At 51.6% G+C, this 26143-nt stretch overlaps 1 protein-coding gene across 22 annotated transcripts in view; it reads left to right on the forward strand.

Moving 5' to 3' along the window:
- The window catches only part of MYT1L (myelin transcription factor 1 like), a 441118-nt gene that overhangs the window by 269089 nt on the left and 145886 nt on the right, over positions 1 to 26143 (forward strand). For all 22 annotated transcript variants that reach the window (XM_051838143.3, XM_051838145.3, XM_051838141.3 and 19 more), the window contains 4 exons: positions 13618 to 13774; positions 22583 to 22637; positions 22810 to 22843; positions 23109 to 23171. In XM_051838143.3, the coding sequence (XP_051694103.1) occupies positions 22583 to 22637; positions 22810 to 22843; positions 23109 to 23171 (152 nt within the window). In that variant the 5' untranslated portion in view covers positions 13618 to 13774. The remainder of the gene's footprint in view (positions 1 to 13617; positions 13775 to 22582; positions 22638 to 22809; positions 22844 to 23108; positions 23172 to 26143) is intronic.

Raw genomic sequence — 26143 nt, forward strand, 5'->3', positions numbered from 1 at the left:
CAGCCGGTGACGGCAGGTGGCAGGTGACAGCGGCCTCTCCTGGGCGTGGCCTTCTCTGGAGGCCCACAGAATTCACGATGCCGCTGGGAGCAGCCTGTGTGCTGCACACTTTTCTGTTTCTCTCTCTCTCTTTTTTTTTTTTTTGCTAAAGTACTTTATTAAATTAAGTATGTAATTTGCAAATGGCTTCATAAGAAATTTTAAAATCAGTTATAAACATTTTCAATAAAAAAACTTTGTTGTGATGTGCCAGGATGCTGTGCAGCCCTGCAGTCCCCACCCTGCCGTCCGCTCTCATCGGCACTGTGGGGGTTCAGGTCCACGCCAGGCCCTTTGCAGGCTTCTGTGGCTGTGTCTGTGGAATGCAGTGCACCAGGGTCCCTGGTTTCTCAGGACACAGACGCCAACCCAGCCAGAACATGTGACCCTGAGACTGCTGCACTCCACAGCCCTTCGGATAAAAGAGGGAAATTGCAGCTTTCTCAATGCAACATTCAGAAACCTCCTGACTCCCACAGCCGCGTCCCTGTGCCTTCTGCAAACCCTCAACCTGTTCCTGGCTAAGCACAGCCTTGCCCTCAGCCCTTCCCTGCCTCCTCCTATGGGGGATCAGGATGAATCTCCCGCTTCCCTTGGGGAGCCCCCTGCCTCATCTCCCCTCCCCTTGGCACCACAGCTACTAATTCTCTCTCCCTCCCAGGCTGACACATCTCTGTGCCTTGCTCCTTGCAGGTCACCCTTTGACCTAAATGCATCTCGTCCCTTTCTTGGTGTGCATGGACTCCAGGCTGCATGTCAGAACTCAGGGTAACAGTAGGCACAGTCAGCCTGCCTGTCATAATGTAGAAGACCCCATCCTTTGCACCTGCCTGAGCTCACTGAGACCATGAATGGGCCAAGAGTGGAGCTGAAGAATTCATGGTGGATGGTCCCAGCCGGGGGGTCGGCTTTGCAGCGGCCAGCAGCGGTGCAGGCCAGTCACCGTGTTTACTCAGGACACAGAGCATGAATTAAATCAGTCCCAGCGCCTCAGACATCGTGGGCTGATAATTAAGCTGTGAATCTCCCAGTGTGCCACCTGGTGGAGGCAGCTTGGCTCTCACGGGCTCCTGCACATTCTGCCTGAGAGCATGGTGCACTCTTCTTGGCCTCCAGTAAGTTTATTTATATTCCAAAGGGGCAGTGGGGACGAGTGTTTGGTCTTGTGTGGGAGATACTGGTTAGGGCACCACAGTCCCACATCACTACCTCAATTCGAGTCCTGGCTCTGCTCCCAGTACCAACCCCCAGCTGCTGGCTCCAGCTTCCTGCTAATGCTGACCTGGAAGGCAGCAGTGATGGCTCTAGTGATGGGGTCCCTGCCCCCCGCAGGAGATACCTGGTTTGAGTTCCAAGTCCTTGGTTTTAGCCTGGCTCAGCCCCAGACATTGCAGGCATATAGGGGAATACCAAATGGGAACTCTGTGTATGTGTCTCTATCTCTGTCTCTATCTCTCAAATAATTTAAAAATCAAATAGTCGCTTAAAAATCAATATATCAAGAAATACAGCTGAAGTAGTGAATACTGTTCCAGAATGTGCGTAAATGGTGCCATTACGCTGAGGCCTGAGCTTCCTTGGCGGCTGGTTTTTATCTCTAAGGCAAATTTATGTAGCACATAGAGGAAAAGGGTCAGGCACCCCAAATCCTGGTCACAGAGAAAGTGCCAGCAAGGTCAGATCCTGTGAGGCATTTGAGAGGCTTCTTGATGTGCATGGCAGGGAGCGTGCAGGAACGCACCCTCCAGCCACCTGGAGCCACCAACCTGGAGGTGAGCTCAGGTCTGTGTGCAGCCCCACAGGAAGAGCACCTTGCAAGCACCCTGAGGATATCCCATGCTGACAGAATTCAAGGCCATTCTCAGAGCCCCCAGCAGTGGGCTCTCGCCTTTCTTGTGAGAATGTCCCTTACTGTTGAGCACTTTGGGCAAGCAAGGGAGAGCTAGTGGCAGTAGGGCAGCCTGTCTCCAGTGAGTCTCCAGAGAGCTTGATCACACCCCAGGTTCCTGCCAGACCCAGATCCCTGTGCGGGCAGCATGTGTCTGTGCACTCTGTGCCCCTGGGATGGCCTAAGGCTCTGCCTCCAGGCTAAACTTTGCCACAGTAGCTGTGAGCACGGGACAAGACACCTTTCCCTGGGCCTCAGACCAAGCTTTGCTTTCCTGCCGGCAAGGCTGGGCAGAGCCGGGTCCCTGTGTGGCTCAGCAGCCCCCAGAGACAAGCAGATTTGCCCACAAACTGGGTTTACTCCATTGTAGCTCACACTTGCCAAGTGGCCCTGTGTGAGCAGCTGTGTTGAGATGTAATCCACACGCCAAAAGCCTCACCCACTGGAAGTGCACAGTTCAGGGAGTTGTATCACATTCACAGCCATGAGCAGGTGGCATTGTAGTCAGTTCTAGAACATGTTTGTCACCTTCCAGGGAAACCCAAACTTCCCCATGTCCTCTCCTGCTACCCTGCGTTCTTCCCATAGTTCCCTGTGCTCTGGACATATCACATGGTAGGTGGTCTTTGGGACTGGTTTGGTCACCTCAGCCCAGTATTGTAAGGTGGCCTCTGTTTCTGGGTTGTGTGCAAGGGTGTGTGTCAGTGCACACCAGTTCATGGGGGAATGCCAGTCCACACACCAAGTAAGGGAAGAGCAAGGCCGTTCCACAGCTTGACTGAGGAATAAAGCTGTGGTGAACACAGGTGCACAGGTTTCCGTGTGGAGATGTTTTCATCTCTCACCTAGAAGTGGGATTGCTGGGTTGTATGGCAGCTCTTGGTTGAACCATTTTACACTCCACCAGCAGTGTTGAAGACCCTGATTTCTCCACGTTCTGCTCAACATGGTCACCATCTGACTGCCTGCTTCTAGCATCTGCGTGGGTATGAGATGCCGTCTCAGTGTGGTTTTGATTTGCATTTCCCTGGTAACTGATGATGCAGGTATCTTTTCCTTGCTAATTGGTGGCTTTTATATCTTCATTGGTTACAGGCCTACTCAGATCCTTTGCTTTTATAAACAGGGGAGTGTTTCTTTTTAGAGGTAATTTTTGTATATTAGGTGAGACGTGGTTCCACACTTCTTCTTTTGCCGAGAATGTTCAGTTTGTCCTAGCATTGTTTGTTAAAAGACCATCCTGTGTTTCTAGCGTCCCCGGTTCATTGGTGTACATCACTATCCCCATGTGGTGCCATCTGACTGTTCATTATTGCTGTAGATCCCTTTTTAGTTTCTGTTACTGTTAATTGCCATGTAATAATTGTACGTATTTATGGGGTACCTGTGACATTTCAGAACATCTGTAATGTATGATGATGAGATCAGGATGATTGGCAAGCCTGCCACCTCCACCAGTTAATAGTTCTTTGTGTTGGGAACACTCTATATCCTCTCTTCCTGGCTATTTTGAAATAGGCAGCAAACTGGATACCCCATCTCTGGGTGACCTACGTGAGGCCCAGCCCCCTTTCTAAGGATGCTGTGTTATAGAAAGACCAAAGATTGGATCTTGGATCTTATTTACTAGCTTCACAACCTGTAACATTCAGAAGTCACACCCATAGCTGAAATCACAAAATGGTGGAGCAGAGGCCTTTTCCATTTCAGAACTTACCACAAGCACTGTTCACCACCACTGAGACACAGAATCAACCTTGATTTTCATTGGTGGATGGATGGATAAAGGATGTCGTCAACAGTGGCTACCCTACTATGCTACAGAATGCTAGAGGAAGTTCCTCCTCCTCTGCAGCTGTGCCCTGCACCTGCTAACCCTCCTCCTCCTCTGCAGCTGTGCCCCTGCACCTGCTAACCCTCCTCCTCCTCTGCAGCTGTGCCCTGCACCTGCTAACCCTCCTCCTCCTCCTCGGCAGCTGTGCCCCTGCACCTGCTAACCCTCCTCCTCTGCAGCTGTGCCCTGCACCTACTAACCCTCCTCCTCTGCAGCTGTGCCCTGCACCTGCTAACCCTCCTCCTCCTCCTCTGCAGCTGTGCCCCTGCACCTGCTAACCCTCCTCCTCCTCCTGGGCAGCTGTGCCCCTGCACCTGCTAACCCTCCTCCTCCTCCTGGGCAGCTGTGCCCCTGCACCTGCTAACCCTCCTCCTCCTCCTGGGCAGCTGTGCCCCTGCACCTGCTAACCCTCCTCCTCCTCCTGGGCAGCTGTGCCCCTGCACCTGCTAACCCTCCTCCTCCTCCTGGGCAGCTGTGCCCCTGCACCTGCTAACCCTCCTCCTCCTCCTCGGCAGCTGTGCCCCTGCACCTGCTAACCCTCCTCCTCCTCCTGGGCAGCTGTGCCCCTGCACCTGCTAACCCTCCTCCTCCTCCTGGGCAGCTGTGCCCCTGCACCTGCTAACCCTCCTCCTCCTCCTCGGCAGCTGTGCCCCTGCACCTGCTAACCCTCCTCCTCCTCCTGGGCAGCTGTGCCCCTGCACCTGCTAACCCTCCTCCTCCTCCTGGGCAGCTGTGCCCCTGCACCTGCTAACCCTCCTCCTCCTCCTGGGCAGCTGTGCCCCTGCACCTGCTAACCCTCCTCCTCCTCCTCGGCAGCTGTGCCCCTGCACCTGCTAACCCTCCTGCCTGTGTCCCTCCCTCCCGGCTCCCAGCCCAGCTTCTGATGGCCACCATTCTATCTACTTCTGTGGGTTCAACTTGGAGCCTCCATAGATCCATGAGATCATGTAGCCTTGTCTTCCTGTCTGGCTCATTTCACTGAGCGATGGCAGGGTGCCCCTTTCTGCTTTAGGCTGGGTAGTGTTCCATTTTCTCTGTGTATGTGTGTGTGTATGTGTAGGTCTTCAGAAAGTTCATGCAGGATGCATTTTATGAAAAAGCCACCCATTTGCACAAGAATAAACTTGCCTTCTATTTACATATTCCACAAACTTTGAAGTACTTTCATGTACTACATTTCCTTTATCCATCCATCCACTGGTGAAAATCAAGGTTGATTCTGTGTCTTAGTGGTGAACAGTGCTTATGGTAAGTTCTGAAATGCAAAAGGCCTGTGCTCCACCATTTTGTATGATTTCAGCTATGGGTCTGACTTCTGAACGTTACAGGTTGTGAAGCTAGTAAATAAGAGCCAGGATCCAATCTTTGCTCTTTCTGTAACACAGCATCCTTAGAAAGGGGGCTGGGCCTCATTTAGGTCACCCAGAGATGGGGTATCCAGAAGATTCCAGAACTCGACCCGTTGTAAATAACTGTGGGTCCAGTGGGTGGAGACGAGCCAAGAGGGGCACCACCCTGAGTGGGCCTCCCACTCTGACACAGTGATGTGAAAGCAGCAGGCCCTGTCCACAGCTGACTCCTTGCTGCTTGCTCTGTAAGGAGCGGCACAGCCCAGGAGGGCTTCCCAGCAAAAGCAGTCTCCACACTTCCCCATGTTGACTTCTTGGCTCACGCTGGGCAGCCTATTTCATTCTTGTGAATGTTGCTCCTTTGGAGCTGAAGGTCACACAGGGGCATGTGGTTCCTGACTCCCTGCTGCAGCTTCTGCACAGAGAGGCCGTTCTCGGGGTAGGAGCAGCAGGAGAACCTACTCAGGAGTCCTGCCAGTGCCACCTGGATGCGCTTCCCATTTTACCCTACAATATCCAAACTGTGAAAGCGGAGCTTCTGCACAGCTTCGGAATGAGCACCACAGTGAAATGGAGAAAACAGGCACTAAACGGGCGTTACAGTGCCACTTCCTGATGCGCCTGGCGTCAGGGCAGGAAAGAAAGAAGATGTGAACAGAATCAATGAGTCAACCACGTGTGTGGTGTCTTACAGAGAAACAGCAGTGCAAGGTGCTGCAGGAGCAAGAGACAGGCACCTGAGCCAGTCCGGGGACAGAGGGCCCTTTCAGCAAGTGCTCACCAACAGGGCACAAAGGCCTGAATCGAAGAGGGTGGGGTATGTGTAGGTGCCCCAGAGGTGTGGGAATGAAGGAAGCACATTGTGACAGAGACAAGCCTTCCCAAGGACTCAGGAGGTGGTGGGACCCATGCAAGACACCATGGGGCACTGCTGTGGGACGTGGACCCACCAAAGATCTTAGAAAGCTCAGGAAGTGGGAGTTGGGGGCACAGACCTTGGGAAGAAGGTCCTGCTTGAGGACACCCAGAGACGCTGTAGGACCTGGGGCCATGGTCATGGCTGTGGGAACAAGCCTAGGAAGCAGGAGAGGAGATGGATTGTAGAATTGAGTGGTGGATGTCTTTTGGATGGATGACACGGATAATGTCACTGATGTGAGAGAAGGTTCGAGTGGGTATTTATTAAGTCATCCTTCAGCCTAATGCATTTATTTTTTGTTATTTATCTGAAATATCCAAGTGGAAAAGTCTAAAAGGCATTTGGGACCAAGAGTGAGGCTGAGATGAGAGAGATTTAAGCTAGAGTTATGGATTTGAACATTCACATCCCAGCCTGTAGATCTCACTGTGAGGATACAGCAAGCCTGACTGTGAATCAGAGGTGAGGGTCTTGTTTTGGAACAGCTGTAAGCTTTAATTTGGGGTGACGTGGAAGCATAGCATGTTCTTATAACTCCCACAGCTAAACGGCCATGCCCAGTGATTCCACGGCTGTGAGTGGCTCTGAGCAGAGCCAGATGGTGAGACTGGCTTTGCATGCTGGTCCCTGAAGAGCTGAGGGAGTCACTTGGCTTCTGGGGTCACTTCACACACACTGCTATTCTTGAAGGTGACCTGGCACTCGAAGGTCTCCCAAAATCCACTAGTGCCATCTGACTACAAAGCAGCTAACACATGCAGTGTAATCTAGAAAGTGTTTTTAGAACTTAATTCTATGTAGAACTGTGAGATACAACATTGTACTTGACAGTTAGTGCTTAGGTGACTTTTCAGTGCCTTCTCATAAACACAGTTGATGAAGGAGTCAGAGAGAGGAAGGCAGGCTGCTATCTGTACAGTCGCTGGATCAGTAAGGGCTGGCATCCCTACCATCTGACAGTTAGCAATCATGAGAAAAAGCTTGCCCCGTGGCCTACACTAGCATTTTCTCAACTGCGGGTTAAAATTCGTTAGTAAGTTGTGATATCAGTTAGGGGGATTGAGTCCAGCTTTAAAGCAAGGATTGAAATGGAAACTATCAGAGTATTGTTTAGAGCAAGCATGTGTGACGTGAAATGTCGGTTTCTGTTGTGGCGGCAGGTTTCTCTGACACATGTTGTGTGTATACTGGGGCCACCAGAGCAGATACACCACACTCAAAGCCGTGAGGGGCTGCGCTCGGCCCGGAGGGTGAGATGCAGCTTGGGCTACCTGTACCCTGTACAGAGTGCCTGGGCTCCAGCCCTGGCTCTGCATCGGTCCCAGTTTCCTGCTTGTGGGGTGTTGGCTCAGGTGGGTCCCTGCCACCTATATGAGAGACCTGGATTGAGTTCCAGCTCCTGGCTCAGCCTGGCGCAGTCTTGGTGACTGTGGGTATTAGAGGAGTGACCCAGTAAATGGGAGAACTCTGTCTCTCTTTGTATCTGTCTACCTCTCAAACAAATAAAGAATTTTTAATAAAAAATAAAAAGTGAAAGCCAGTAGCCTACTTCCATGTAGAAGGAAGATGAACCAGGCCCTGTGCAAGGGAAGCTGCAGGTCACAGGACCCATTCAAGAAAGAAATACCCAACAGTTGGACTCCTGGGGAACCAAGCTGGGCCCCGCAGCCAAGTGGGCCGTGCCCAGTGAGGGAGCTCATGGTTTTGTCGTTGACTGTGCTGTTTTCTTGGCTTGCCCACAGACTGAGAATGCATGGCCCAGTTCTATAACCCCTGTCTGTGTTGTTTAACAGCTGTGAAGTGGGGCAGAGTTGCCCTCCCATTTCACACCCCCATAGTGGACATGAGAGGCATGGGGGCCCAGAATGCCTTGGAGCAAACCCACAGGACACCTCCTTCTCTCCAGTTCAGTTTTTTTTTTTAATAAGATTTGCTTATTTATCTGAGAAGTAGAGTTACAGACAGAGAGAGGGAGAGGGAGAGGGAGAGAGAGAGAGAGAGATCTTCCATCTTCCATCTGCTGGTTCACTTCCCAAATGGCCACAACAGCTGGAGCTGGGCCAATCTGAAGCCAGGAGCCAGGAGCTTCTTCTGGGCTTTCCATATGGGTGCAAATGCCCAAGCGCTTGTGCCATCCTCTACTGTTGGGCATTGCCTAAAATAGTCCCTATGATTGGGGGGGGTGTCTGCGGCCTGGTTTCTTTCCGCCTGCATATGACACTCATTAAAATGGCGCACCACTTTATGTATAGAGGACCAGGCAGTACAGCTTTAGCCAAATTTTTCCAGATTTGGGTAATACATTGTTGATGAACGAGACCCTAGAGAATAGTCTCAGCCCATGGAGAATTTGGCCCATCTTCAGAAACACCCTTTTTTAATTCTTTTAGCTCATGGGCTTCCCAAGGATACCACAGTGCAGGCCGGTTGCCTCCCGGATTGGCATTTACCGGAAAAGCCATGCAGGGTGAGGGTGATACCACCCAGTCCATAAAATGGCGGCTGCAAGCCATCTCAGTTAGAAGGACAAGATGGCGGCGGGTGATCCAAGGGAGGGGAATGCCCATAAAGGGGTGGCCACATGGGCGGCACAAGGCCGGACATCCCCTCTGTAAATGGAGGCGCGGTGGGTCGAGGCCGCGCTGGGCCTTTAGGGGTTCCCGCCACACCTGAAGGCTCTACCTGAGTTTCAGCTGCCTCTGCGGATTTCTGAGCCTCCTGACGTTCCTCATCGAAGGCCCCCAGCTCGTCTATGTCCTGTCAGCCTGCTTAGGTGTGCACGATTTTTTGTGTGGCTTTCCTTCGGCCGGGGTCGGTGGAAAGCAAGCCTTAAGGGCAGACAGGGTAGGGTAGGTCCCCAATGGAGGAACAGTCCCAAGATTGATCTGTTTTTGAACCAGCTGTTCCACCCGGTCCCATGTGGACCAGTCAAAAAGATGGGCAGCAGCGAGCCATGGCACCGCTTCAGTAAGGGCTTCCCAAACCTCCTCGGCCTGAGAGCCAGAAATTTCTAAACCTTGAGTCTTTAGTACGTATCTCAGCGCCTTAGGCGCTGGGTCCTCAAACTTAGCATGAGAGTGCCCCATCCCTTCGGGGATACCTTACCTCGAGAGCCTCGCTTAGCCGCGTCCACAAGTACTTTCACTTTGTCCGGAGTCAGTCCTTCTTTAGGGCTCGTTGGAGCCCGTTGTGCCCCACGTTGGGTGCCACTTGTCTGGGTCTCAAGTCCGAGTCTGGGCCCTGACCAGCAGGGGCCAATACAGACACTCCCCAACAAGGCAAAGGGGAAGGGGAAGGTCGACGGGTGATGAACACACCACAGCACCCATGAGTTCTGTCGACGAAGGACATGCACAGTAGGGGAGCCAATCAGTGAAAAGGTCATGCAGGCATGGGTGGACCACGAACAGGGGCACCTTAAGCGAGGTATAGGGATCACGTACTGTCCACGTGTCCGGAACTAAATCAGACCTATCCCTGCAGGTGGTCCGATCTTGCACGGTTTAACCGCAGAGGCCACAGACATACCCCCCAATCATAGGGACTATTTTAGGCAATGCCCAACACTCTACTGTTTGCCCAGGCCACAAACAGAAAGGTGGATCAGAAGAGGAGCAGCTGGGACCAGCTTGCTCCTGAACCAGCATGCATATGGGATGCCAGCACCATAGGTAGAGACTTAACCTATTACACCACAGCTTCAGCCGCAAGTTAAATTTTGATCAACTATTTATTTACTATTTATTATATATCACCCCTGGCTGAGAAATGAGTCACACACAATGGTGATATATGATCTCTAACCTCTTATAAAGACAGATAACCACCGAAGTAAATGCAAATGTGTTATGGGCATTTGGGGAGTGAACTCGCAGATGGAAGATCTGTTTCTTTGTCTTCAAAATGAAGTGAAAATAAATTTTAAAAATTATTTCAAAGAATTTTAAAAAGCAATTGAATAACTCAGAGAAAAGCTTCCCAAAAAGAAAGAGGAGGAGACAAAGATAAATAAGTAAGAATGTGCAGGGTAAGATTAATGGAAGATAAGTTACGCAAAACAAATCCATTAGTAGACATTTCAAAAAGGAAACGAAGAGGAGACTGTTGGGGAAGGAAGCTTCCCCCAGATTCACAGGCTTCTGGTCCTGTGGGAGTTCTGCGTGCTAAGCTGGGAGAATGCAGATGACTCCAGAAAGCCCCAGAACATCCAGGGAGTGAAACCACGTTTCCCACATCTGCCTGCAGCGCCTCGTTTGAAAAAATGCCAGCTGTGTGTCCACAGACTAGAAAAGGAAGCCTACAGAAGGAGTGTTCAGGACACAGAACCAGGGGGCTCACGAGGGACCCAGAATAGAAGTGCCAAACCCCCAATCACTGCCTGAACCCCAGGAGCTTCCAGCCGGGCCCGCGTGTCCCAGTGCCTGGCCCTGTCCCTGCTGCATCAGGAAGGCTGTCTGGTGGTCTGGTCCTGCCAGGCTCACACCAGGGTGCTGGTGAGCGCAGGTCTTTTCAAAAGCAAATAAACAGAAATAAGTTAGATCTGAGAACTAAATTTTCCAGAGGGGATTCCTGCCAGAGTTCCTCTGACTCTTACTAAGGGCTGAGGACAAGGGGTTTCTGATGGGCTCCTGGTCCCAGCTGCACTGGGCAGGACCAGGGGCGGCTGCGTGAGGAACCCTGTTTTTCGGAGCCGAGGATGGCGCCGTCTCAGCAGCCTCAGGGGAGCAGGCGGAGGAGTCAGTTCTCCCTTGCTCTCCTTTCCCTGTTCTCCCATGAATTCTTCAGAGAAGCATTGTCTGACATAGCTTTACTGCTAACAAGATAAAATCCTTTGGGTGAATGTGCTTTATATGAATTGGACAACTTTAGTAAATAGAAATCTCAAGCAAATCCAACTTAATTTATGCTAAAAAAGTGAGTTTCAGGATAATTAATAGTTTTCTTGTCACTCGTTAGTACCTAACTTCATTGTCTAACTTTTAAGTATTATGAGCTCCTTGTATATTTCTTGACATTACAGAAGTCAATGGGATATTCTCTGATGGCATGTGCATCTTTTCTGTAAGTGCACTTTTGTAAGAGAACTTAATGAGCAAGCATGCTGCGTTTGGTGCACCTTTAACTTTAACCTTTAACTGAATGCCTGCTAACTTGCTTTGATTTTCTGGCAAATAATGTGTTTTTTTCATTTGTTGAATTTTTGGGGGTAAATTGAGTGTTGCCCATGGATTATTCTATTTTATCTAAGCAGACCCTTTTAACATTTTTTCCTTTATCTTCTTTCATATTTTCTATTCTTTATTTCTTTATAGTCAAAATTATTTTTCTTTTTTTGTTGTTTTTGTTTTGTTTTGTTCTGTTTTGACAGAGTTAGACAGAGAGAGAGAGAGACAGAGAGAAAGGTCTTCCTTCCATTGGTTCACCCCTCAATGACCGCTATGGCTGGTGCACTGCACCGATCCGAAGCCAGGAGCCAGGTGCTTCCTCCTGGTCTCCCATGCAGGTGCAGGGCCCAAGCACTTGGGCCATCCTCCACTGCCCTCCCGGGCCACAGCAGAGAGCTGGACTGGAAGAGGGGCAACCAGGACAAAACCAGCGCCCCCAACCGGGACTAGAACTCAGAGTACCGGCGCCGCAGGCAGAGGATTAGCCTAGTGAGCCGCAGCACCGGCCCAAAATTATTTTTCTGCACATATAAATCATTACTGTGTTTTCCTGGCTTCTCTGTGTTCCTTGCTTTGAATTTATATAGCAACATCTTATCTATCCTGTTTTATGTTGAGTTACTTAGCAGAGTGCCAAAGAGTAAATAGATATCAGATGAATTAATTAATAATCTTTGTATTTAGGGAGCCAGAGTTCTTTAACGTAGCTTTTACCATCTGCTTATGTTGTCACAGGTATAAGAAAGATACTGAAATGCAAAGGCATGCATATTAATAAATTGTAGGTAGTGTTAGTGATAATATTGCCACTCATTGAGCATTTGACAGATACTTTTTGTCTAACTGGTCATCTAAGTTAGAAATTGAAACCTTTAGGAAATCATTGCTTATTAAACCATGTGCTCATGTCATTCGGTAACCAATGGAATTTCGAATGCTTGCAAGCCAAATAGCCATTAAGCACTATGCCTTCCAGAGGGCTGCTTCTGCAGCGCCATCCTGATAGTTGGAACTGGAGCGTTCTCCATGGACAATGACAAAACTTCCTTCTTGATTTCTCTCCTCCTCCTCCCTCCCCGCCGTTCCTTTTTCTTTCTTCCCTTCTTATGCCAGTTCTTCCCTTCCCTCCCTCCTTCTTTCCTTCCTCATCCAAGAAACAAACCCACATTAGCCAGTGGCAGGTGTAGGCACATAACTGATAAGAGCTGTCTCTTCCACGGCCATGCCTGGTGTAGAGTGCCGGCCCTGTCGTGAGGCAGATGGAACATTCCCCATCATGGTTAAGGGGAATGAGCCCATCCAAAGCAGAGTACACAGCTTTGAAAAGACAAAAGGCAGGTGTGGTCTAACTCTCTTCTCCTTTATGGGGCTGGTTGTAAACAGTCTGTGGTTGATGTCTTTATGTGGGTAGGAAGACATGCATGTTCAAGTTCGTGTTCACCATGTGAATGAATTGAGTCTTGGGAGAAAATGGGCACAGGTGGAAAGGGTCCGCTGCTGCACCCCAGGCCCGCTGGTTTTGAGGTCAGTGGAAGGAGCGCTGAGCTCTGGGGAGGACACCCTCTGCCGACTCCTTGGTGTCTCTAGTTCCCCGCTATCCAGACAAGGAAGTACAGAGAAAGTTCAGGTAACACTGGCGCCATAGTCTCTGACCTGGCTTTTGAACTACCAGTGTGGAACTTTTGAATTCCCAGGAACCTGCTTCATCTGCTGAGTTTTCAGAGAGCTGGACATTTTTAGCCCCAGGGTGAGCCCTGAGAGTGAGCAACACCAAGTCCTTTGCAGTGAATGCAATTCTGTACAAAGTCTTAGAGGCCAGTCACCAGCGCCACCACCCCGGCTCCTCCAGGGTGGCAGAAAGCACGCGGCAGCCTCCAGCTCCTCCTGGGGGTGGGTCCACACGGGCTCTCTCTGCCATGCTAACAAAAGGCTTGCATCATGGCTTTCCTTCCCATGGGCTGGGAGCCTTGAGTCTCAGGTTGTAGATGGTCGGTAGCTAAGTGACTGATGGGTAAGAAGCCCCATAAACCTTACAGGACCAGATGTCCCAGGGGAAATCACAGACTAAGTGTGAGGCTTGCAGATAGTTCTGTGATGGAGCTGTCCCATGAAGCTGTCCTGGAGGCTGATTCTGCCCCAGGTCTGTGTAGGCTGCCTGGGGGGGCCACTCGTGCATGTAAACCAAGAGCTCAGGGAACCCTGACAGGTGCACAAAACCTGTCACATCCTCAGAGCTGAGCCAGCAGGCAGGAGTTGCCATCCCAGAGCCAGAGCTGAGGGGAGTCAGGCCTCTTCTGGGGGGTGAAGGAGGACACTTGGTGCCTGCAGGAGGCAGAAGAACCATGCTGACTCACAGGGGCAGCTGAAAGGTGATGCTGTTGATGGAATCATTAGGTGCTTTGTGTGTTTTTCATGTTTTGCAGATGGAGAAATCAAGGCACAGAGAAATCAAGTGACTTTGCTACAGTCACAAGCTGGGGAGGGCCAGGATTAGCACTCCAAGTGAGCCCCACCCTGGGCCTGCATCTGGCCAGCGGAGTCACGCTGCCTCCCTTCTCAGGAGAGAAGACTTCCTGCAAGGTGAGCAGGGCCCGTGCACACAGAGCTTTGCTCCATGCCTGTGATGAAGGACTGAGTGCTCTGTGCATGCCAATGAATGGAAAACTGAGTCTACACATGTGAGGGAGCAGCCAAGTGTGTGCGTGTGAGGGAGGAGCTGAGTGTGTGCGTGTGAGGAAGGAACTGATGAGTGTGTGTGTGTGAGGGAGGAGCTGATGAGTGTGTGTGTGAGGGAGGAGCTGATGAGTGTGTGAGGGGGAGGGAGGAGCTGAGTGTGTGCCTGTGAGGGAGGAGCTGATTAATGTGTGCATGTGAGGAAGGAGCTGATGAGTGTGTGTGTGTGAGGGAGGAACTGAGTGTGTGTAGGGAGGAGCTGAGTGTGTGTGTGTGAGGGAGGACCTGAGTGTGTGTAGGGAGGAGCTGAGTGTGTGTGTGTGAGGGAGGACCTGAGTGTGTGTAGGGAGGAGCTGAGTGTATGTGTGTGAGGGAGGAGCCAAGTGTGTGCGTGTGAGGAAGGAGCTGATGAGTGCTTCTCCCTCCCCCTCACACACACTCAGCTGCTGCCTCACACACACAGACTCATCAGCTCCTCCCTCACACACACACACACTCAGCTCCTCCCTCACACGCACACACTCAGCTCCTCCCTGAGTGTGTGTTTGTGAGGGAGCAGCCAAGTGTGTTCGTGTGAGGGAGAAGCCAAGTGTGTGCGTGTGAGGGAGCAGCCAAGTGTGTGCGTGTAAGGGAAGAGCTGATGAGTGCTTCCCCCTCCCCCTCACACACACTCAGCTGCTACCTCACATACACACTCATCAGCTCCTCCCTCACAGGCACACACTCAGCTCCTCCCTCACACACACACACACACACACTCAGCTCCTCCCTGAGTGTGTGTTTGTGAGGGAGCAGCCAAGTGTGTTCGTGTGAGGGAGTAGCCAAGTGTCTGCATGTGAGGGAGGAGCTGAGTGTGTGCGTGTGAGGGAGGAGTTGAGTGTGTGTGTGTGTGAGGGAGCAGCCGAGTATGTGCATGTGAGGGAGGAGCTGATGAGTGTGTGTGTGTGAGGGAGGAGCTAATGAGTGTGTGTGTGTAAGGGAGCAGCTAAATGTGTGTAAGGGGGAGGGTGAAGAACTGAGCGTGTGTCTGTGTGTGAGGAACTGAGTGTGAGAGAGAGAGGGACTGAGCGGTCTGGGCATGTGGATGATTGTGGAAGAGACAGTGGCAGTCACGGGGTATGAATCAGTGTTTCTTGGACAGGACGGCCGAGGCCAGCGTGATTAAGCTGCTCCTCCTCGCCAGTGGTCAGGGAGGGGCGGCCTCCTCAATAATGAGAAGGTTGTTTCTTGCAGCAGAAGTCATAGACTCAGACCCACCAATGACAAACACTTTAACAATGCACATGAGCACCAATGCCTCCAATGTGCATAGATTTTTACTGTTTTGGAGGCAAATTGACAAATTTTTAAAGAAAATTCTGTTATGGAAATGTATACAAAGATGCTTTTTGTAGTGAAATAGAACAGTAAGTCAGTGAAACCATTTGAATGCCTGTTTGTAGAGGGACTCAGAGGGTTCAACTACAGAAAAACACTCTGAGGACTACTCTGCAGCCATTCAGAAAATGAGTTATATCTGTAGACATTGACCGGAGCTGTGAGTTTTGGTAAGTGAAAAATAGCAAGTTATAGAAAAGTCTATGTATAATACAGCCTGCTTTTGCAAATGATAAATGTACAAAGGAAGCTGCACTCCCTGTTTTTCTTACATTTGGGAGTAGAGTGGACCTTGGGTATCTGCATGAGACAGGAGGCTGGAGGAAGAGCAGGTGTAACTTGCTCCTCCCCATGACACCGACACACTGCTGGAAGTACTTTCTCTGAGATTCTTCTCATCTGTTCACGTGGAAGAGGTGAAACCAGGCAAAGCAGGCACCACTGCTCAGACTCAGGGTAGTCAGCAGGGAGCCACTCTGGATTCTTGACCTAGAAAATTCCACGAGTAAAAGGGAATGATGATGTCACAGCCATCGGGTGAACGGACAGGCGTGGAGGCAACAAGGGAAGGGGCAGGCACCCTGGAGACAAGCGATGGGCTCCGTCTTTACAGCATGTGCTACAGGCCAGGGTGATGTCCAGGGATGGGAGGATATGGGAAAAAACCAAGACCAGAGCATAATCAGTGATCCAGTAAAAGTGAAGAGAAAGGAAATGAGTCATAGGGAAGAACCATCCGTCATCGGTTGAACAGGAAACTACTCTTGTTGGTTCACTGGGTGCCCAAGAGAAACCCTGGCCTGGTGCTGGGGCGGCCACGGCTCTCACAGTGAAGGAAAAGCGTCCTACTGTAGGGCAGAGACACGGTGTCTAATGAGAGGTTCCAAGTACAGGAAGACAGTGGAGAGCCGTGGCTGTGTGATGGGAAGAAGTGACCCCTTAGAGGCAGCTAGAAGCACTGAAGATGGCGCTGTCAATCTTGCTGCCAAGTGGCCGCAAGAGAAGAGCCGCTCGGAGAAGACCCCATGGGACCGTGGGGAGAGGGAGCAGCAGCATCCCATGTGTCACCGGGGAGGGAACTGACCACTGGTGATCTATGCAGGAAGGTTCTAGAAGCCACAGGGTCCAGACTGCACAAAACAGAGATGAAGGCAGAGCCCTGAGAAGTTTGACAGCAAAGGAAGAAAAGAGATGACTGTTGTTGAAAGGGTGGATAGGGCCGAAGGGCGAGGAGAATATGAGTGTGGCGAAAGGCAGGAGGGACCAGGAGAGAAGACAGATTGGATGGGGTAGGGAGGACGGCGAGGTGGACAGCAAGTCCTCAGAGATGGCTGACAGGGGCCTTGCCCAGGGAGAGGATTCAGCACGGGTGGGACCTGGTCTGGATCCCCTGGGCCAAGTCACTTCACCTTGGTAAGTCCGTGTCTCCTGTGTAAGCAGAGACAGCTGTGAGGTGGAGTGTCAGCCCAGAGGAGAACTTGAGACAGTCCCAGGCTCCAGGAGTAGCCAGCCCGTGGCTATGGCCCGGGGGCCACATTCCTGACAGCAGGAAGGGTCAGCAAGGGCAACTTCTCAGAGCCTGGCTGGAGAGGGAGAAGCCAAGTGACTCAGTGGGAGGAGCCCACCGCTCTTCATTGTAAAGGAGGTGGCGAGGGTGCTTTCTCAGATGAGAGGAGAGCAGGGCTGTGAGAGTGGTGACAGGAGAGCCAGACTAGCTTAGGCCAAATCTGTGTGGGTACAAGAGCCTCAGGCTCCCCCAGCGACCCACATGGCCTCGTGTTGTGTTCCCACTCCCAGCACACAGCAAGGCAGTGTGAGGAGCCTGCATCACCTCGCTTCGTTGCGTGCTTCTGTCGAAGCCTGAGGCGTGACCTGGGACATCCAGCTCTCTGGCCACGTGTGACTGCTCTGAGGTACACTTAGAAGTGGGGCCAGGCCTGGCAGTCCCTCCAGACCACTTTCAAAGCCACTTCCCTCTGATTTCCCAGCATCCCTAGGATCCGCATGGGTATCGTCACCCACACGTGTATAATTAAGAGGACTCGGGCCCAGAGAAGCTGGAGAGCTTCCTTAGGGTTGATGTAGCTAGGAAGAGATGAGGGCAGGCTTTGGCCCTGGGAAGCCGAGCTCCCATGCCCAGGGGCACAGCCATGCTTTCTGCTGCCTTCCTCAACACCACAGGGCAGTTTTTAGATTTTTGAGCTCTGTCTTTGTATGCTAACCTGTTCGAGCATCTGCTTCTTTGGTGACTTAACCACTGTTTAAGGTTCTCTTGTTTGTAAAAGCAGTGCAACACCTGGAGGAGCTAGGGAGTTTAATAATAAGCTGTCCAAGACCGTCCCCTCACACACATGCAGGTGGTGGCAGCATGTAAGTCGCTGCAATAAGGGGTCAGGAGGCTTCAGTCAGGGATGTGAGGAGAGAGCCATGAGAACTGCAAGGGCACGGCACCCCCACCATCCTCCACAGAAGGGCAGGAGCGAGGAGTGGGCTGCATTAGCCACACAGTCCATACTGCACATACTTGACATTGGAGGCGCACCAGCGATGAACTCTGAAACCATTCTCAGCCAGTCTCAGATCTTCATTGCCTATTTACTGTTTGCAAAGTGCCCCCTTGGTGAGTGGGAGGGTACCACATGGGGAAATGCTTCGCTGTTGCTCTGATTCCAGTCCTTGCCTTGGTGGAACACCTGTGACTATCATGTGACCGCCAAGACGTGCCAACTGCCACCAGTCCTCACCGTGGTGGAACACCTGTGACTATTCACTCATGTCTTCCCACCTTGCCAAGACATGGTGCCGACTGCCACGCATCCTCATGGAGCTGGGGCACATATTTATCAAACCACTCTCTGTGTAGGCTGAGGCCTGCAAAAGTGAACCGGGCTGTGCTGTCCCGGGGAGTCGCGCTGTCCCTGGGAGCCGCGCTGTCCCTGGGAGCCACGTTGTCCTGGGAGCCGTGCCATCCCGGGGAGCCATGCTGTCCCGGGGAGCCGCGCTGTCCTGGGGAGCCGTGCCGTCCCTGGGAGCCATGCTGTCCTGGAAGCCGTGCTGTCCTGGGAGCCGTGCTGTCCTGGGAGCCGTGCTGTCCCGGGGAGCCGTGCTGTCCTGGGAGCCGTGCCGTCCCGGGGAGCCGAGCTTTCCCAGGGAGCCATGCTGTCCTTGGAGCCGTGCTGTCCTGGGGAGCCGTGCTGTCCTTGGAGACGTGCTGTCCCGGGGAGCCGTGCTGTCCCGGGGAGCCGTGCTGTCCTTGGAGACGTGCTGTCCTGGGCAGCCGTGCTGTCCTGGGAGCCACGCTTTCCCAGGGAGCCATACTTTCCCAGGGAGCCATGCTGTCCTGGGAGCCGTGCTGTCCTGGGGAGCCGTGCTGTCCTGGGGAGCCGTGCTGTCCCGGGGAGCCGCGCTTTCCCGGGGAGCCATGCTGTCCTTGGAGCCGTGCTGTCCCGGGGAGCCGTGCTGTCCCAGGGAGCCGCGCTTTCCCGGGGTGCCGCGCTTTCCCGGGGAGCCATGCTGTCCCGGGGAGCAGGGTGCCGCGCTTTCCCGGGGAACCATGCTGTCCTGGGAGCCGTGCTGTTCTGGGAGCTGTGCTGTCCTGGGGGAACTGCATCTGTGCTGACCAGGCTTGTCACTTGACAGGTGTCGTCTTTGCAGCAGCTCTCCCACTGGATGACCGTTTTCCGAAGCTCCCAGTGCTGAAGTTCCTGAGGAAATGTCCCTGGCAGTTCTTCTGCCTGGACCAGGACCTTTTGGGGCCTAAAATCTGCTAAAAATAGTCAGTTAGGGACTGGCATTGTGACAGAACAAGATAAGCCATTGCCTGTGACACCAGCATCCCACATGGGTGCTGGCTCGAGTCCCAGCTGCTTCCCTGCTAGTGTACCCTGGAAAGCAGCACAAGACTGCCTAAGTGCTTGGGCCCCTGAACCCTTGTGTGAAACCTGGATGAAGCTTCTGGCTCCTGGCTTCGGTTGCAGCCATTTGGGGAGTGAACCAGCAGATGGAAGATCTCTCCACCTCTCCCTCTCTCCTCTGTAACTCTGCCTTTCAAATAAATAAAATAAATCTTAAAAAAAAAAGTCAGCTGGATTAAGGGAGATTGTCATGAGTCCGAGAAAGATACTCTCAGGAAAGATTATGCTCCCCATCTTACCTGACACACATGCATACACAAACACAAATGGGCATGTGCACACACACATTTTATTTCAAAATAGTTTTAAGTTTGCAGAACAAAAATTCTGAGGCAGCAATACAAAAGTTCCCCATATACCCCTCATTTCCCCATAAACATCTCAAGTTTTACCATTATCACAATCAATGAACTACATCCAGCTTCCCCTGTTTTTTTAATCCAAAGTCTTCTAGCCCTCTCATCCCTCACTGCCTTAATAATCAATAGCCTGTGTTTAAGTGGAGGTTTTTTTTTTTTTTAATTTATCTTAGCTCCCACACATGAGGGAGAACTTGCAGTATTTCTTTTTCTGTGTCTGGGTTATTTCACTTAGCGTGATGTCCTCTGATTCTGTTTTGCTGCAACTGGAAGTATTTCGTCCTTTTTTATAGCTGAGTAGTATTCCATTGTGTGTGTGTGTGTGTGTGTGTGTATACCACATTTTCTTTATCCATTCATCTGTTGCTGGGCACCTTGGTTGATTCCATATTTTGGCTATTATGAGAGTGCTGCTGTAAACCCAGTGGAGCAGGGTTCACTTTGATAGGGTGAGTTCACGTCTTTTGGGTATCTACCCAGTAGTAGGATTACTGAGTCATAGGGCAGTTATAATTTTTTTGTCTTTTTTTTATAAGGAGTCTTCATATTGTTTTCTATAGTGGCTGTACTAGTTTACATCTAGCCAGCGCGTGCACACACACACACACACACACACACTTTCTAGATTTTGTAAATATATACAAACTGTTGCTCTGAGATGAATACATCCAGGCACTGGTTCAAAGACCACAAAGGTCAATAAAATGTTTGGGTTTATGGAAAGGAGATTGAGAATACCAGGGAATACCATCACCCCTAGCAAGTGTCCCACGGTGCTCTCTAACTTGGTTCCTCATCCTGCTGGACAGCCACACTGCACATGGATACTGGGGTGTGAAGCCTGAAGCCTCTGTCACCTGCAGGCCCTGTGCCAGGTTCCTAGGAAAATTCATGGCATTCGAGTCACTCAGCCACCCAGGGAGCTAGGTAAGAAGTTTAGAAATGGAGAAATTCATCCACGTTCATGTTCCTTGGTCCAGCATCACATGTCAATGCGTATGGAGCCACTTCTCCGGGGAAGGCCTCCTGCCTCTGCACTGTACACTCCTGCTGCAGGTGCCCAGCATACAGGCCACCCAGAGTGTGCACCCAGAGTGACCAGTGGAGGGCTCACTGCTGATGCGAAGTCCTGGAACATCAAAACACTGCCATGTGGAAAGCCCACAGGGCAGTCAAAGGATGCTCCCCATCCGGGCTTCAGGGAGGCACTAAGCGCAGCGTTGCAAGAGTCCAGCTCCACCCCCCACCACGGCCAGGTGGCCAGGCAGCTTCTGCCTGCCACCACAGCCAGGCAGCACCCCCCAGTCCCTGCTGTGCCAGCTGCTGGAGGTGTGAGAGCGGCAGACCAAACTTGGAGTGGTCTCTGCCCTGTGGACGCAGCTGGTCTCACAGGGAAGATGAGTTCTGAAACAGGGCCTTCGGATGTAATCACATTGACTTGAAAGGCCTGAGACTGTGGAAACATGTTTAGAATGCCTTTCAGGGGAAAAAAAAAAAAAACGTCAAAGAAAAAGTTACTCCAGAAGCAGGAGTGAAGAAAAGATAAACATGGGGCAGGAGCTCGTGAGCTGGAGATGCAGAGGTCCCTGAGGAAGTGTGCAGGCCCCACCTCTGACAAAGGTCGGCGTGAGCCTGCCTCGGCCTCCACGTCCCAGCACACGGTCCAGAGGGCCAGTCCTCTGAGAAGGCTCAGCCCTACACGACTGCTGTCTCACATTCCTAGGTCCTGGGGTCCACCCGCTGTGTCGCTTCCCTGTGACACACACAAGGGGGCTCAGGGCCTTACGGCAGCTTAGCACTTCCTGTGCCTCTGACCACAGTGTGTTGCATTAGCTACAATTCATCATTTCAGGGCTCTCTCTGTAGAAGAGTAGTCTCGGAGCTGCTGAGCCTGCCAGTGAGACCATGAGTGGCTTGGCCCCTGGTGTCTTCCTACACCACGGGGAAGAGCAGAACGCCCCCGAGCACCCACGTGGCCGCTGTCACACTCACTGTCCCATCAGAAGCTTCTTAGACTCACTTGCTCCTTCTCTGACTTCCCCCCGGCCAGCCCTGGATTGAGCTACAGTGGTGGCCTTCCTCTCCCCACAGGGACCTAGCTCCTCAGAGCTTGCTCTCCTGGCTCAGGTCCCAAGGCCCTCAGTGCTCTCTCAAACTGCTACTAAGTTAGTCTTTGCTGACATACTCTGTGCCTCACCTTCCTCTGCCCGGGACACAGGAAGAGCTTCTATCCAGTTGGACCCTTGGGGACCACGGCCTCACACGACTGTGTCCACTTCTGCTCCACAAGGCCCCGGAGCCCAGCCTTCATCTCTGCTGCGTCAGGCTGGCCTTTCAGCGTCCAGTCTGCTCCTGCTACTTCCTTGGCCTGTAGCTGTGCCAGCAAAGGGACGCCTTCGTTCCTGTTGTGTGTGTCTCCATGGGAGGCACCGGCACCATCTCTCTTTCTCCCACACGGACACAAGGAGTGCATAAGCACAGCCTCCTCTCAGTGCCTGCCCTCTAGGATGGGCCTTGCTTCCCATAGGCTGTGTGGGAGGTGGCCACCTGTGGGTAACTGTGCTGCCCCCATCTCTGCCTGCTGGGCAGGGCCTCACTGCCCTGCTCCTGTCAGACTCTGCCGCCCTGTGGCTGTGTTTCTGTATTCTCGGGTGTAGGGCCTCGTGATTGGGCCCCTGTGGACAGCGGCATCCCAGAAAGGAGACAGCTCTGAGGGCAAGCCCCAAGGCCGGTGTCCTCCCTGCTTGCCACCTGTCAGACCTTCATGTCACACATGCCCTGACCTCCTGGGAAACCTGCTGGCTCTACTGTCAGTCACTCAGTGTGTCCCCACCAAGTGCTTGATGCGTGACGTGTCCATCCTCCACGTTGGAGTGGGGAGGGACACTCAATGACGAGTCCCTGCAATATGGAATGCTGCTGCTGCTTGAAATAACACAGGACCGTGGCCTTACTGCCTGCCGTTGGAGAGCAGACCCGGGGGACAGCCCTGTCAGAGGCCGGGGGCAGCGCAGTCATGGGCGTGGCTAGTCAGGGACACTGACCACCTGCTGCTCTCTCCACAGATGGAGGTGGACTCCGAGGAGAAGCGCCATCGCACGCGGTCCAAAGGGGTCCGAGGTATGTGTGGGCCTTCCCACAGCCCAAGGCTGGCCTGGGCTGCCTTCTCCCTGCACCTGGACTCCGGTGGCTCCGCGGATGCCACCCTCACAGCCCCCTTGGGTAGTTTTCTGTGGAAGAGTGGCACTGGCGATCTGTGATAACTTTTCGTCTGTTTTTCATCTCTCTACAGTTCCCGTGGAACCAGCCATACAAGAGCTGTTCAGGTTAGTGCTCTCCATCTGAGACACACCCCTCACGAGTCAGAAAACCCTCGCCTTTTCCGGGGTGCAGTCACACCCAGCTACACCGATGAGATCAGTTCCCCCAGACTTGCTGATCAAAAGCGTCCCCTAATTTTCCCCTCCTTTCAGTTTTGCGATCCCTCTTGTTCATTGTGGGCTGCCCTCATTCTGTCCGCTGCCCACGGAGGCGCCCCTGCCCCGGCCTGTGGCACATGGCATGTGTGTAATCTGTTCTTTCCTGTTGCAGCTGTCCCACGCCTGGCTGTGATGGCAGTGGTCACGTTAGTGGCAAATATGCAAGACACAGAAGGTAATGCCTGCCTTTTCTCATGAGGGGCCCAGTCCTGATGCTGGAAGCATGGGGGTGGGGGCCATGGAGAGCAGTACATGCTGTGCTTTGCTGCTCTCAGTGGAACTCAGGAACTCATGTGTCTCATGTGTGGGTTCTCAAAACCTCAGCCACTCTTCACTATCACAGGCGATGGTACAGAGCAAGCCATGCCTTCCACCTCGTGCTCTTGTCTGCGTCAGCAGGGCTGGGGTGCACTCAGGGCTCCCACCTGCCTTGGGAAGAGAGCTTGATTCTCATCCTCACTTCCTCCTTCCAGCAGCTGTAGGGGGCAGATTCGAATGTGACCTATGACCTGGCTCAGAACTCAGCAGTTCATCCAGGGAAACCCATGCTGCCCGCACATGGCACCTGGGCAGCTGCAGGATGAGGGCAGTGGACCACAGTAGGGAAACCTGGGGACCATGGGATTCCTTGACTTGCATACACATGGAGGCTTCAGTTCCCACACATGTAGAAAACAAGGTGTGTAGGAGATCATTATTGCCAGAATGTGTCACGGCCCTGCCCGGGTCAGTCTATGGCATGGCTTCTGCACACACCGTCTCTGCTCTAGGACACTGCTGTAGGCACACCTGTCAGCAGGAAGGCTGCAGGTATGATGACGTGGTCACTTTGGAGGATGTAAGTTTTCTGGTAATTCTCCCCTTCATTTGGGAGGACAGAGGTCGGTGCAGGTTAACCAGCACCCCTTAAGCAGAGCCTGGCTCAGCTCCTGGGACCTCTGCTCACTGTCTGTCATCTCACTCCCTTTGAGAGCAACACTAACCTGTGGGGGGACTCTGGCCTGGGTTCTGATTGTCCTTTGGTAAAATTGAGGGGAAGTGCTAAGTCTGCCCCAAGTCACCATGCATCTTGGAAGCAGGTGGGAGTTTTAAGGAGCATCTGTGTGAAACAGGTATTTGACTTGTCCTGTGACATACCCAAGGAGCGCTGGGGCATTTTCTCGGGGAATTCTGGAATCTAACGATTACATTTATTACCTTGCCATCACTACTGTCTAAAATATTAAGTTGAACTAAGTACTTTATTCTGTTACTTTGTGAAGGTTCTTTTAAGATCTTAATCTCAGAATTTGACAAACACGTTATTTCTGTTTCCAACAGAAAGCATGTTAGTAAACCAAAAGCACAATCCATTTTTCCTTCTAATACTCCCTGGGTTAGTCAACTTTTTAAGCTTTATTTTCTTAAACTGTTGTGGGGGGAAAACGTCCTAAATTTGGCTAAAAAGTTACTTAGGAATGAGCTGGATATAATTTCACGGCCATAGTTCTGCCGAAATATTGTGAAATTTCCCAAGAACTCAAACACTGCCTTTCTCAGCAAAGGTGCATTCCCTTGGACATGGAAGGAGGTGGTGACTGTGAGGTGTTGTCGCACCAGTGCAGAGTGCCTCCCGCGCTGGAGACCCTGCTCTGCAGGAGGGGATCGGAGACCCAGGCTCCATGTGCATTTCCACAGAACCCTCACCATCGGGCTCTAATAGGATGATGGGGAGCAGTCACAGAAACCCCCAAGCTGGGAAATTTTCAACAAAATCTTTAAAATAATGCCATCTTTTATCATGAGTCTTACTGTAGGTAATTATTAGAATTCCTAATATCTTAGCAGAAATAGTTAATTAGAAGAGTACCGTGGAGTAATTGAAAGAGCCCTGGGTCCTGGGTCCCCTGGGCCACTGCCCAGCCATGGGCTGTGGAAAAGGTACAGGCACTCCCAGGTTCACCAGCCCCCTCAAGTTTGAGGTCGGGGTGGGGGAGACACTGCCTGGGGACCCCATCCCCATCAGCTGTCTCCTGAGGCCTCACAAGTGGCCAAATGAGATCACCAGGTCTTACTTTTTGTTTATGTATCACAAGGGATTTTTATTGAAAAGATGACATTTTCATTTCTTAACCTGAGAAACTCATTGTTGTCAATAAGATGCACATGTATATACCATTTTATGATGATTACAGTCTCAGAGCCCTGAGATTTCAGTGGTAGCCAGCTTTGCTTCTGTCTGATTTAAGACTTACTGACTAAAAAGCACCCCTCCCTGCTGCCAGCCCTCCAGGACCACAAACACCTGCACATACAGCCTCACAGACACGTTCCAGACATGCTACAGACACACTCCAGACACGTTCCACACTGCAGACACCCTCCAGACACACTACACACACGCTCAGACACCCTCCAGACACGCTCCAGACACGCTCCAGACACCCTACAGACACCCTGCAGACACGTTCCAGACGCCCTGCAGACATCCTGCAGACACGCTCCAGACATGCTCCAGATGCCCTCCAGATACCCTCCAGACACACTTAGACACCCTATAAACACCCTACAGACACTCTCCAGACATGCCGCAGATGCTCTCCAGACATGTTGCAGACACATGCCTGAGCTGCCCAGCTCTGCTCCGACCATGATGAATGGCAGAAGCCTGTTTGTGCTTTGATGAAATTGTCCGTACTTCCGCTCTTTTAACAATGAGTTTTTCAATGAGTGTCTTGCCATGTGGTCAGTGACTTCATTGTACTCATATACAATTTGGTTGCTATCCAAGAAGAAAGGTATTTTTGAGAAACCAAGTTGGAAAACTCTAGGGCCTTTTACTCATGGTTTTTCTTTCTCCCATGTTGATACCAAACATTGTGTTAAAGGATACCTTGGTGTTTAGAAAAGAGCATACTCATTGATTTATCTTCAAAAGAATGGTCAATTTATTTTCTTAAAGGTTTTTGTTAATTTTCCCAATAAAATAAATAGGAGTAATCAAATTTTGTTAATGTTTATTTTACAGTAATGTTAAACAACATACAGAAATTTGCATTTTATCCTTACTTGCAATACTTATACTAGAACGTTTGAAATTAATTGGATTTGATTATTTTTAAATAATAATTTTGCACTAGACTCCAGTGCATGAAGAGTGCAGGGATG

This window comes from Oryctolagus cuniculus, chromosome 2 (assembly GCF_051225735.1).
Source record: "Oryctolagus cuniculus isolate XC-2025 breed Fujian yellow rabbit chromosome 2, ASM5122573v1, whole genome shotgun sequence".
Taxonomy (NCBI): Eukaryota; Metazoa; Chordata; class Mammalia; order Lagomorpha; family Leporidae; genus Oryctolagus; species Oryctolagus cuniculus.